Source organism: Balaenoptera acutorostrata, chromosome 17 (genome assembly GCF_949987535.1).
Source record: "Balaenoptera acutorostrata chromosome 17, mBalAcu1.1, whole genome shotgun sequence".
Lineage (NCBI taxonomy): Eukaryota > Metazoa > Chordata > Mammalia > Artiodactyla > Balaenopteridae > Balaenoptera > Balaenoptera acutorostrata.
The window spans coordinates 1,479,853-1,493,522 of record NC_080080.1 but is presented as its reverse complement, the minus strand read 5'-3'; the positions used below and the strand labels follow the sequence as shown (position 1 = coordinate 1,493,522).

Sequence of the window (13,670 nt, the reverse complement as noted above, 5' to 3'; positions counted from 1 at the left end):
TTGTTCAGCTCAAATTCCAGTTTATTGTTCTCTCTTCATCTATGTGTAATCTGTTATTTAATTTCTCCCTTGTCTTTTTTTCTGAATTTTATTTTTTTATGCAGCAGGTTCTTATTAGTTATCTATTTGATACATATTAGTGTATACATGTCAATCCCAATCTCCCAATTCATCCCACCACCATCTCCCTTAAGTTTTTTTTTTTTTTTTTTTTAATATTTATTTATTTATTTATTTATGGCTGTGTTGGGTCTTCGTTTCTGTGTGAGGGCTTTCTCTAGTTGTGGCAAGCGGGGGCCACTCTTCATCGCGGTGCACGGGCCTCTCACTATCGTGGCCTCTCTTGTTGCGGAGCACAGGCTCCAGATGCGCAGGCTCAGTAATTGTGGCTCACGGGCCCAGTTGCTCCGTGGCATGTGGGATCCTCCCAGACCAGGGCTCGAACCCGTGTCCCCTGCATTGGCAGGCGGACTCTCAACCACTGCGCCACCAGGGAAGCCCCCCTTAAGTTTTTATATTCAAAGATTACATCATTTGCTTCCAGCAGTTTCCTTTATTTTTTTGCCAAATATTTTTTGATGGTATCTTGTTCTTTCCTCATGTTTTCTATGCTCTTTTATTTCTTAAAGCAAATTTATTTTGTATTATATATCTATGATTTCCAATGTTTGAAACCTTTGGTGATCTACTTCTGCTTACTCATTGTTTCTTGTTTTCTTGTGTCTTTTGTGATTTTTGATTTTTTAGCAGATATTTATTGATATAATACCTTTGGGACTCTGACTTCTGAGTTGAGCAGATATTCCTTCAGAGAGGATTTTCCTTTGTTCTTCTAGGTATCTACAGGGTGAAACCTATCATTGCCACTTAACATTTATTTTGTGGCTTGAGGATTATTGGAATAAACCAGTAGTGGAAATACAAGCCCCAAGGTCATATGAAAGTTTCTAATTCTCAAGAAAAACTTCTCTTCATATGTTTTTCTCCATGTAGAGCCAATACTGACACAGACAAGCTTCCTTGTGCAGAGAGTATCTTTTTTTCTAGTTTAGTATTTAATTTAGGGCATATCCCTTCTGAAGCTCCTCATTTGTGTTTTTTTTACCTTCACTTCCTCTCTTATGGAGGCCAGTGCCTTGTCTGCCACCCAACCTGTGGCTCGAGGTGACTGGAAAGAAGCAAGTATCCTGAAGGCAGCTGCCAGCTTCACTACTTGCTGTCCATATATTGTCAAGATTGTTTCCTTTTCTTTTCTTTTTCTTTTTTTTTCTTTCCCCTTCCTTTCTCCCTCCCTTCCTTTCCCCCTCCCTCCCTCTCTTCTTTCCTTTCTTCCTCTTCTGAAATGTTCACATTAGCTTGGCATACAGTTGAAAAGTATTTAGAATGTTTTTTCATGCAGCATTTTAAAGTGTTTTGTAATAGGAGGGTTTTTAGCTGTGCAGTTAGACTTGTTGCTGGGGGAAGGCATTTCTATAGTCCTTCCTTTATTCTCCTTCCTTTGTGACATGTCTAAGCCTCCACTTGAGCATCTGACTGTAGCCGGGACAGTGTGTGTGTGCATTACGTTCTTGGGTTACATGGGAGCACTTGGAATCCTTCACCACTAAGTATGGTGTCCGTTTTAGGTTTCTGGTGGGTGACTTTTATTAAATTACTGACATTTTTTCCTGCTCCTAGTGATCCAGGATTTTTACAAAATCATATAAGTGAATGTTGATGATCCTGTGGTTATTATCCTTTATCTCCTTGGTTGACATTTTTTTCTAAGACTGACTCATTCTTTTTTTTTTTTGACTGACTCATTCTTAATGTTTCTGGAGCAAATTGTACTTGGTCATAACCTGTTATTATTTTAATACAGCCAAATAGCCAGTTTTTTTTAGTTCACAGTTACGTGGACCTCTTGTGTTCCTTTCTTGTACTGTTTTTGTTTTGTGGTAGTATCGGTTCTGCGCTTGGCCTATGGAGGGAGTGAGTTGGTAGGAGCATTCCAAGTGCTTGAGACAGAGGACGACGTTTCAGGTGGACGTGCTTGTTCAGAGATGCAGAGGCTTTGGCGAGCCTGTGTGTCCAGCACCTTGTGAGCTGCTCCATGTGTATCGGGAGGGGGGGCCTTTGCTGTGGGTGCGGAGCAGCGTTTGAAGGCTGCAGTCTCTGGCTCCTCTGCGTGTCTTCACGTGGCCCGTTGAGTCCAACCGTCCAAGGCACTGGCAGCTCAGAGCATCTGAGATGCCTGTTCTCCCTAGAAGACTGCTTCCTATACTCAGAGTGGACCCTCACATTCTCAGTTTTCTTGCTTTTTAAAGCCTACGTACAGGTGACAACTTGGGCATGCATATATATTTTGGAGAACTTGTCACTTTGAAAGAGATCCTGCTTTTGCAGCCCCCACACTCCGCTCCCCGAAGCGTGTGCCCGAGCTGCAGCAGCGCTCGGCAAGGCAGAGCGTGCTTCCTGCCACACCGCGCCGCTCTGGGCTGCTGAGCGCTGCGCTTCGTGTACATGAGCCGGAAACAAACACTTTCTGCCCTTGCTGAGGTCACCATGGTTTGGGGTTTTCTGTCACTTGCACCACACCGGCTCTTAAGGAACACGGTGGCCCACCTTAGCAACGCCACCCGCGGAATCACGCATCCTTCCCCAGCACGTGAGCTTTCCCTTACTCTGCACGGAGTTCTGAGGGGTCCGGGTGACTGTAGGCCCCTTCCCTTCACGCTCTTCCCTCGACTCTAGCCAGCACTCTGTCCTCTACCTCCATGTGGCCTTGCAGGCCTGGCCTGGTCCTATTTACCTTGGCTGGACCTCCTTCTCTATCTGGCCAAGTTTCGACAGGTTGTCACTCAGTTGCTCTCCTGAAACCAAGTGCAGTTCCCTCCTGCCCTGGTGACCGAGGGGATTAGCTCACAGCAGGCTTCCGAGAGCCCTCACCATTTCCGCTCCTGCGCCTCGACTGCTCCTGCGTCCTCTTGCCAGCAAGCTCTTCTGGGTCTCTGCACGGTCTCCGCCACGACCTCCAATCTCTCCTGCCTGCAGGGACGGTCCCAAGCTGCCATCATGCCCCACCGCGTCTGTTCGCCCACTCTCTTCAGCAGATGCCCCCACCTGCCGCTTCACGGAGCAAGCGTGACTGTGGGGAATGAAGTCTTTCAACTTCCCGGCTCCTTCCCACACGTGCGCTCTCTGTGCACTCCTGCCCGTCGCCCTGCTGGCTCACGGGAGAAGCGTCCCCTCCCCCTGCCAGGGCTGCGGCCTCTGCTCTGGATCCCGTTCCATTCTGCTTGCACCAGCTGGGCCCCCGCCTCCTGCTTCTGTCCTTCACCGACTGGCTCCCCACTCTTCGCAGATAAAGGCTCCCAAGTCTTTACATTCTTACTGTGGCACCGATGTTGACCCTTGATCTGTTTTTTCTAAACACTACCCTCTTACAGCTCCTTCCTTCCACAGTGACTTCTAGAAAGAGTATCTGTCACACTGGTGACAACATGTTTCCCAATTCACTTGAACTCATCCTGCAATACGCTGGTATCACCCATCATCTGTCATTGAAAGTGATGCTCATCAAATCACCAAAGACCCACCAGATCCAAACTTAGGGATTCTCCACATTCACACGTCTTGACTTCCCGGTTATCTTACACTGCACCTAACCGTCCTCCTGGTGAAGAGGCTCCAATGTCAGGTTGCCATGGTAACTCTCGCTTAGTTGACCTCTTGCCTCTCTTGCCTGCCCTAACAAAAGGGATGCTCCCCAAGCTCTATCCTAGGATGTGAGTCGGGAGCAGCTGGGGGACGCAGTTCCTGGCCCCGGGCACGAGCAGCAGGGTGTGAGCGCAGAGCCTGTGCTTGGACAAGGGACACACACGCAGTAGGAGCCTAACAGATGCTGGAAATCTTCAGTCCTGGAGTTGCCGGCCAACCCTCAGGGGCCTTCTGGCCCACCTAGACCTCTGGTTTAGAGGGTCCAGATGTGACAGAGAGGGCCCTCCTCCCTGCCTGCCCCGCAGTGCCTCCTTCTGCGGCCACCGAGACTCTTTGGAAGGTTCCCAGGCTGCCCCATCCAGCAGTCTCCCTGAGTCAGACCAGGTTGGGGCAGGCTGGAGTGTGGGCAGACGGGGTAGGAAGGTGAGCTGCAGATGGCGCTGCACGCATCCTAACACCGAGTCAACGCCACGGGGGAGAAAGCCTTTGTTTTGTGCACAACTATGACTCTGACTTTTCAGCTGTCTTTGGACAGCTGCGTCTCAACTGAAAACTGAGAAAAGGCTGACCCTGCTGCTGTCTACCTGCTCAAGTTTCAGATGCTGGACAAATGCACGTGAAAGAATTTGTGAGTCCACCCACCTGTGCCAGCTGGTGGGTGACGTCCATGCTTATTCAGCAGAATTCCTTGTCTTCTGTCTCCTGGGAGCTGGTAGCAAGAGCTGAAGGAGAGCGGCCATGGGGCCTCCCCTGTCAGAAGACGGCTGTCCCCAGGACGATGTCCCACTCCCCACGCTGAGCAGTATTTCTTTCGCTTCAGGGGTGTCTTACGCCCAAATCATTCTGTCTCCCCCACTGACCCTGGGCCCCCGCAAAGGTCAGAAGCATCCGAGCACTACTCCTCATGGGTGGGCCTCAGGCCCTCGCTTCCATCAATACTGAGGCCCTCCAAGGTGAAGGGGAGTCAAGAGTTACAAGTCTTGATTTCAAGGAGAAACAAGTTGTAGACAAAATCGCTATGGGGGTTGGGCTTCCCTGGTGGTGCAGTGGTTGAGAATCTGCCTGCCAATGCAGGGGACACGGGTTCGAGCCCTGGTCTGGGAAGATCCCACATGCCGCGGAGCAACTAGGCCCGTGAGCCACAACTACTGAGCCTGCACGTCTGGAGCCTGTGCTCTGCAACAAGAGAGGCCGCGATAGTGAGAGGCCCGCGCACCGCGATGAAGAGTGGCCCCCGCTTGCCGCAACTAGAGAAAGCCCTCGCACAGAAACGAAGACCCAACACAGCCATAAATAATAAAATAAATAAATAAATAACATTGCCTTAAAAAAAAAAAAAATCGCTATGGGGAAGGTTTGGCCTTGCTCTAATTTGACCTGCCGACCTGCCGGCTAGAGCCAAATAGATTCGATCTCCCCACTCCTTCCCCATTTCGAGGTCCCTGGAAAGTCAGACCACCAGTGAGCTAATCAATGGAAAACAAGTTTAATGCAACAGGTTCCAACCATCTGCAGCCAGTCGGCTTCATCACGGCAGCCTGAGGCCCAGGAGCCCAGAGGCCAGTGTCAGGAAAGTCACCAGCCCCGCACTGCTGCCTCCGCTGCCCTGCCCGCTGCTGCCGTCCTCCCCGCCCCCCTCTTTGTATCTATCTTCTATGTTTTCTTTGATGATTGGTTTCTGGTTGTTGCACAGGTTCTGCTTACAGCACGCCATGAACAGGAAGGGCATGGGCTTTACGAGCACGAACGACTTGGCCATCTGCGGAGGCGGACTGGTTATCCCACAATACTTTACGCACTGCTTGGAGACATAGAAGAACCGTGGAAATATTCCTAATGGGAAATAAGGACAGAGAGACAGAAAGGAGTCACATGAATTGAAAACGACACCAACACCATTTCTGTCTGAAATCTGCCCAACACTGACCCTTCCGGTGCCGCCTCTCAGAAGCCCCGCTCAAAGAGGGCACCTGATGGGGAGTCAGGAGCCATCACCACAGAGGAAGAGGATCAGGGCTTTGTGTTCAGATTTGCTTCTGGGAGTCGGTGTGGCATCGGATGCCCCAGCCTCGGCCTGTCCGCGCACACCGGGAACCTGGGCCTGGCGGTCTCCCTTTGGGAATGTACAGGCTCCTTCGGCCTCAACTTCTCAAACGCAGGGTCGCTCAGGCCTTTGTGACCACGGACAGACACACGAGAGCAAGGGGCTCCCGGCCGTCCGAGCCACTGCCCGGAGCTTGGAGCTGGCCTCCTGAGGAGCCGCTGCCCAGGGCCTGGGTGTGAGTGCTGTGTCAGGGAGCCTGCTGCAAGGGCACAGGTCAGCGCTGGGGACACGGCCAGTCTTCCGACTGCACCTCACCTCATATTTCACTGTGCGGTCACCTTTCCACGCTAAGTTATCAGGTCCACGTGAGGCTGCAGTGGGGCTTACACCTCGACCGACTCAGCACCCCGCACACTTCTGGGAACATGGAGGCCTCCAGAAGCGGCTGACGAACGGAAAGTGAATTCTCCAGCCCTGACGAAGCCACTGCTGGGTCACGCTGGGGCCTTCAGACTCACCCTCGGGAGAGAGCTCTTCATGAGGCCAGAAGTCCTCGGGCGAATTTCAGATGACACAGCAGTGGTCTCCGGACGTTTTAAAGCATGCACACTCCTTTCAGAACATATTTTAAGCCCACGCCCCTAATTATGTACATCTCTTGTAAAAGCTACTCTTGGTGGGACATTTGAAGTCCTTAAAGCTTAATTTTTCACTTAGAAGTGAATGAAAAGAACTCTCCGTTACTTTCTTCCTACACCTCAGTATTTCACCCTGACCAGCGGTCAATGCGTGTTGCCCTACATCGGCCCTGCTGTGACTTACATAAGCTGGGTCTCCTGCATGGCCCACCTGCCCTCCTGGCTTCACAGGACTTTGCTCTTCAAATTTAACAAAAGGGTCGCTTTCATACTAGTTATTCTCTATCGAGGAAAACTAGACAGACCCTAAACCCTGAAAGTATTCTACTGACCTGCCTGTGGAACCCCAGTACTAACTGAGATACTTACTCACGGCAACAGAAGTGCAATATGGAGTGTCCGCTTTACAGTCTGTTGGTCTTTCACAATCGAAACTGTTCTCCTCCTCGCAAACGTGACACCTCAGTACGTCTGAAATGAGGAATAAAAAGAAAATGGAATGTGGCAGCTCTCAGGTCCTGTCAGACCAACACCCGCCATCCTCTCCTTCCTCCAAATGAGAACAGCCTGGGGTCCCTCTGTCTTTCCAGCTCCCCACAGCCCGCCCCATCCCCGGAGCGCCTTCTCTCCTCTCTGGGCTTCCCTCATCCACGCACAGGGTGTGTCTCACTCACACGTCCACACCAAGACCCACCGCACGAACACCGACACGCACAGACACTCGCCCCAGAGACGTGCAAGCTCCCACGTCCACATGGCAGCACCCAAGGCTCGCCTCCCCCCACCCCGCCCAGACTCAGGGACGCGCCCCATCCACACACAGCTCCGGCATCTCACCTCTGACTTCTCTAGAAAAAGAAACCCCACAGCTTTGGACTCTGCTCCCACACACCCTTTCCCCCCCCCTTCCTGGCCCGCCCCACCTCCTTCAGCACCGGGCTCCCCCGTCCCCTCCCGAGACCCGGAGTCCCTCCTGACCCCGGAGCGGCGGCCCACGGCCAGCTCTGCGTCACGCTCCTGCAGCTCTCTGCTCTCAAAGGCAGCCCCAGAAGGCCCAGTGACGGCTGGGCCTCCAGCCTGACCTCCCCCAGGAAGGCAGGGCCATGGCAGGGAGAGCTGGGCGCTGGGGAATGAAAGCAGCCATCCCGCCCTGCTCCTGGGGGGCTCCGCATCAAGAGGCTCCCCCACTCGGCGTCCAGGCCAGCTGACCACCCTCCTCACGCTCTTTTGCCCACCGAGTCCTCTGTGCTACAACTGTCCAAACCCACCTGGGGCCAGGGCGGCGTCCAAACGTGGACGGCCACCCCCGAGTCCGCACAGGCGTTCCAGCCCACCTCCTCCCCCCAGCCCAGGAGGCCAAGGGCCTGGAACTTACTTTGCCTTCCAGACACGGTGACATTGGTCTCCACCCACGGCAGGCTCATGACCAGCAGCAAAGCAAGGAGGCCCGCCATCTCCCGCGATGTCTGGCCCTGGACGTGAGGAGCAAGCAGGGCCACTTGGTCAGCCCTGTGGCTCTAGGGTTAGATGAGGCCCCCATGTGTCCACCGCCATTTGGAGCCCTTCCCCACTGGACACTGGGGCAGCCGCTCTCCTCCTCAGCCATGGGCCTGGGGCTCGGTGTGGCCTCTTGGTGCCGGGCGGCCTGTCACCGCCACTAAGTCCCCTCTGTCCCCAGGGGCGTCACCACTCCCTGGAGCTCCGCATTCACTCACCCATGTGCCCCAGCAAACCCGCTCGGCAGGTGTGCCTGCCGCTGCTCCCTGAAGGCTGCACCAGGTTTCGCCCACCGCTGATCTGAACTCCTCTTCTCTCGGGAGCCCGCATGGGGCACCCTCCCACCCAGCACCACCGGCCTCCCTCCTCCACCTCCCTCTGTGGCCGGGTCATCACCAGTGCATCCTGACCCCAGGGCACAGGAAGGCTTGGGTACCCCTGCAGCGCCCAGCCCAGCCCAGGCTGGCCTTGCCACCCCTGATGCTGAGGCCGGCTCTCCTCTCACCAAGCCTGCAGGCCTCACGCCCCCCGTGCACTCCCACCCGCTCCCTTCCGGGCTCCCCTCTCCTGCTCCTTCTGGAATGTTCCCCAAGTTCCACACCCACCTTCGCCCTGCTATCTGGCGGGTGGCGGGTCCAGGAGGAGAGACACTGGCCACGCGTCTGGGGCCGGCAGGTCCCTCGCACGGGGGGAGCGGACACCCACCGCCCCTCCCACCCCGCAGGGCCCTGCCCCCTGTGGGCGGGCCGCGCACGCGCAACCGGCGCCTGGCGCTCGGGGAGAGGCTGCACCGGGTGCCCCTGGCGTTCGCACCCTGTCGCTTCCCGGGCCGCACGGGATCGCGTTCTGGTTTCTCCCACGTCGTGGCCCCGGAGGAGCGTGGCGCTGCGGGAAGAACGTGGCTGTTCCCCGCCTGCGTCCTTCCCGCGCCCTCTCCTGCAGACGTGGCTGCGTTAGCGCTGGCAGCACCTTCGCAGGAATTCTCCTGTTTTTTTACAAGGCGCAGCATCCACGGCCTGGATGCAGGATAGTGTATTACAGAGCCTCCTTCCATGAGCCTTTGTGTTGTTTACAGCGTGTCATACTAGAAATAGAGCTGCAATTGTCCGTAATGTTATTTCTTACGAGTGCAGGTACACCGGAAGGACGGTTTCCCAGAAATTCGACTGACAGTCTCAGGTTCAATGTAGTTGCAATCTATCGATGCACTTGCCCAACAGCTACATCAGTTTTCTCCTCCCGTCTTTGAGAAGTGTGAGTGCCGGTTCCCACAGTATCGTAAGAAAGAATGCATGCTTATCCATCCTTTGGGTTTTCACCAATCCAGTAGGTAAAAATAGTATCCCGTAGCATGAATTTGCATTTCTTTAATTATGAGTGACGTTGAGCAAGCTTTTGCATTCAGGTAGGTACGTGTATTCCTTTTTCTGGGCTCTCTATTCGAGTCTGTTGTCTAAATGCACTGTGACAGCAGTCCATTGTCTGCCATAAAAAGTCAAAACAACTTTTTTCCTATCTGATACAGGTCTTGGTATTTTTTGCCAAGCAGAAGTGCTTGCTTTTCATGGTCAAAGATAAACAAAGTCAGACACTAGTTAAAGTGGTAAGGATGGATTTTGATCAGGAACATTCTATTTCAGTGGGGAAAAGAGTCTGCATGAAGGGAACTCCACTTGGATTTGCACAGGGGTGACTGGGCATTTCAAAGGGAGAGTGAGGGAGTAGGGAGGCGGCGAGAGGGGCCCAGTGGAGTCAGGGAGGTGAAAGTTACAAAAGCAGGAAGGCACGGTTGGTCCCTGTGAAACCCACTTGGGTTTGCTAACCGGCACTTATCTAAGTTAAGCTCCCGCCCTCCCACGGAGGCTGGGAGAAGGGGCCCATCTTCAGGTGGCCGCTGGAACACAGTGCTTCAGGCAGGTACTTTAAGGCGGGGGTGGGGGGATTTGGGTCATCCTAGGATTGCGGCCTTCCGCTGTTAGAAGCGACCTTCGTGTTTGCTCTAGTCTTTACAGGCCAAGCTTGAGGCCTAGTTGATAAAAGGCCCAGAGGAGCGTGGCTGGAGTTTGGTCAGGAGAGGAGCTTTATCACCATCTTTTATTTTATGGTTCTGGATTTTGAATGGTAGTTAGAAAAAAGCTACAGTAACCAAGACAGTGTGAGGCTGCAGCTGCAGAAAGCTTAGACATACAATCAACAGAATGGACTAAAGAGTCAAGAAACAGACCTACCCATGTGTGATTAATTGATTTTAGACAAAAGTGCCAAGCAAGATAATGCAATGAAGAAAGGGCCACCTCTGTGACAAATGGTGCTGGGACCTTTGAGCAACCAAATGCAAAAGATATGCCCCCAAATGAAAAAAACTTGTAAAAAAGAAAAGCAAAAACATAAACGTGACTTTCCCCTTACCTCACATCATATACAAAAATCCATTGGAAATGGATCACAGGTATAACTATAAGCTATAAAACTTATCTAAATACAAAGCTAGAAGACTTCTAGAAGGAAACAGGAACAATTTTTTCAATCTTGGGTTAGTCAAAGAATTTTTAGATAAGACACATAAAGCATGAATCATGCAAGGCAAAACTGCTACAGTTTGTAGGGGAAAGAATGCTAATGCCTGTAGTTCCTTTTGAAATGAACCAAAAGATAAGATGAATTAAAGCCTGGTTGGAAAGATGGATGGATACATGGAAAAACTAGTCAAATGTTAAGGGTGGACTTTAGGTGGTGGGTATCCTTGTATTTGCTGTAAATTTTTCAACTTTACTGTTTCAAACAATTTATATAAAGTGCCAGGGATTAAAAATGTGCTCTACAGAGAATTCCCTGACGGTCCAGTGGTTAGGACTCCATGCATTCACTGCCATGGGCCCGGTTCGACCCCTGGTCGGGGAACTAAGATCTCGTGAGATGAGTGGCATGGCCAAAAAAAAATTTTTTTAATTAAAAAAAAAATGGGCTCTACGTGATTTAGCCCAGATTCAATCCATTATGAGAATCGTGACACAGAGCAGAAAATATCTCAACAAGAGGCTGAATTCACCTCCTCAGTGAAAGACTGAAGGTCCAGAATTTGATTGCATAACCCTGAGTGTAGGAATCTAAGGCTTCTGCAGCGTATAGGTTAAACGGGCTGGGGGTGGTATTTAGAATGTTTTAGGATTGCTAGTCACAGTCTTACAAGCTACAGTGACTTCTATGGGGATAGAAAAAGGAATAAGAACATCATTAAATGAAAGAGAATTAAAACAGGTGGCCCTTTGCACTGCTTCAGTTGTCCCTGATATGGCAAAGACTGTGCAAGAAGAAAAACAGCTGATGGGAGAATTGGTGTATCAAGGACAACTTAGCTAAGGCCTTCTTCTCCCAATTCAGGCAAAAGGCGTATTCTTTGGAAATGAAACTCATCATACATTTATAGTTTTGCCACGGAGGAGTTTGAATTTGCCAGCATATGTGAAAATCCAGTGTGGTGGGTCTCAGACCGATAACCATCATGAATCAGCGAGTAGCTACATTGATAATACCATGTGGATGATGTCCCTCAAAGAAATGTGTGATAGGTAACCTTATTCAGTGCCAACTGGAAAGAAATCACCTGAAGAGATCTCTGGAAAAAAGATCCTGGGGACTACTCTGGACCCTGGATTATTTTGAGCCCACCCCCCCCAATTTTAGCTCCAGAGGTTACAAAAGGTTGTAGAAGGCAAAGTTCAGCAGCAGCCTGTAACCTCATTTTTCCTCTCTGTTGGGGCCACTAGTTTGGGAAGGAAAATGATGACCTGGTCAAATCTCTGTGCTGGTCCTCCACTGAGGGTGTCGGCTAACAGAAAGATAACAGAGTGTCATATCTGTGAATTGCTTTTAGTAGGAAATACCTGATCCTCCTAGGGGCTTAATTTAAATAAACCTGGAATCTACAAGGCACGGGTATATGAGTCCGGGAGCCTTGGGACTCAGGGGAGGGGATGTTAGGTGGGGTCCGGGTGGGACAGGGGTTTCAGTGGTGAAGATGCCGTGTGGGTTCAGTGGGCCATCCGTACCCAGAAAGGTGATAATATATGCCATCTGTCATCATATTTTATATGGCACAAGGGGTGGTGAAAGGGACACCCACAGGAAGGGCTGCTAGGTGGGTAGAGAGGCCATGGGACCCCAGGGGAGGGATGCCGTGTGGTCAGAACGGATGGGTGGTGGTAATGGGATCTGCGACCCCTGCTCCAGGAGGGCAGGGCCAAACCCCAGGATCTGCAGACACTGACCTGAGACCCAGTCCAAGCCTGCAGCACTGCCCCCACCACCCTGCATCCTGCCCAGACCTTTTGGCACCTTCCCGCCCCACCATCCGTCACCCCCCCACCCCCCCATCCATCCCCCTCCCCCCATCTCCTACCCAGACCTTCTGGAATCTGCCCCATCCCTGTGTCCTGCCCGGACCTTCTGGAACCTTCCCCTCCCCCCCTCCCAGCCCACATTCTCCCCAGACTTTCTGGAACCTTTCCCTCCCTCCTCCCAGCCCGTGTTCTGCCCAGACCTTCTGGAACCTTCCCCTCCCCCCTCCCAGCCCGCGTTCTGCCCAGACTTTCTGGAACCTTCCCCTCCCAGCCCGTGTCCTGCCCGGACCTTCTGGAACCTTCCCCTCCCCCCTCCCAGCCTGCGTTCTGCCCGGACCTTCTGGAACCTTCCCGTCCCCTCCTCCCAGCCCACATTCTCCCCAGACTTTCTGGAACCTTCCCCTCCCAGCCCGTGTCCTGCCCGGACCTTCTGGAACCTTCCCCTCCCCCCTCCCAGCCCGCGTTCTGCCCAGACCTTATGGAACCTTCAGGGACACGACCTCAAGACAGGCTCCCACAGGCCGTAGAGAGTGCAGCCGCCGCAGGCCGTAGGGAGCGCAGCCGCCGCAGGAGAGTGAGGAGAGGCCGGTCAGACTCAGAGCCCAGACCCCACCCAGGAAGGACTGAAGGGCGTTTCCCGTCAGGCTTCGCGCGGCCTCTATAAGGTTCGGCCTGGCCTCGGGGCGGAAGTGCGTCCCCAGAGGCGGTTTCCTCAGAGCGTCTGGCCGCGGGTCGGTGACCGAAGGTCTCGGAGGACACGGAAAGGGGAGATGATTCCAGAAGGTCTGGGCAGGACGGGGGCGGCGTGGAGGTCTCCAGAGGGACCACACCAAATGCTGGGGAGGATACAAAGAAACCAGATCGTTCACACATTGCTGGAGACCCAGAAAAATGGTGCAGCCAACGTGCAGGGCAGGGTGGCAGTTGCTTTAAACGCTAAACAAGCAACTACCATAAGATCCCCAACTTTACCTCTCTGTTTTCCCCAAATTGAAACGTGTCCATAGAAAACATACGCATGGCTGTATATGACAGCTTTATTTGTAATATCCCACGACCAGAAACAGCCCAGATGTCCTGCAGTGGGTAAACAAACCATGTAACTTTCTCACCTGGGAAATTACTCAGCAGTAAAGAGAGGAAAATGTGATAGATGCACTGACTTAAATGAATATCCAGGGACTTAAGCTCAGTGAAAAAAGACGATCTCCCAAGGTTACATACCACACTGTTTCTTTTATATGCCATCATACAGGTGACAAACTTTTATAAATGGACATGAAATTAGTACTGCAGGGGACACTGTTTCCAGATATGGGTGGAAAAGAGGTTCGTGTGTCCATATAAGGGATAATTGCAGTGATCAAACCAATCTTTTTCCTCACTATTGTGAATAGCACTACCCTATTAGTAGTAATACTGTACTATATTTTGCAAGATATTAACAAGTAA

At 52.2% G+C, this 13,670-nt stretch overlaps 1 protein-coding gene across 1 annotated transcript; it reads right to left on the bottom strand.

Annotated features, from left to right (window-relative positions):
• Nucleotides 1-5,171: 5,171 nt before the first annotated feature.
• Nucleotides 5,172-12,800, bottom strand: LY6K (lymphocyte antigen 6 family member K). Its single transcript, XM_007166877.2, has 4 exons — nucleotides 12,694-12,800; nucleotides 7,757-7,853; nucleotides 6,751-6,852; nucleotides 5,172-5,532 (listed from the first exon to the last, which is right to left on the bottom strand). Exons 2-4 carry the CDS (start codon nucleotides 7,833-7,835, stop codon nucleotides 5,228-5,230), a joined length of 486 nt encoding a protein of 161 aa, XP_007166939.1. The 5' UTR covers nucleotides 7,836-7,853; nucleotides 12,694-12,800; the 3' UTR covers nucleotides 5,172-5,227.
• Nucleotides 12,801-13,670: the final 870 nt, after the last annotated feature.

Coding starts and splice junctions, on each gene's coding strand:
- LY6K (XM_007166877.2), bottom strand. CDS start 7,835: ATGGCGGGCCTCCTTGCTTTGCTGCTGGTCATGAGCCTGCCGTGGGTG. Junction 6,853..7,756: donor CACCGTGTCTGGAAGGCAAA/GTAAGTTCCAGG, acceptor TCCTCATTTCAG/ACGTACTGAGGTGTCACGTT. Junction 5,533..6,750: donor TTGCACTTCTGTTGCCGTGA/GTAAGTATCTCA, acceptor ATTTCCCATTAG/GAATATTTCCACGGTTCTTC.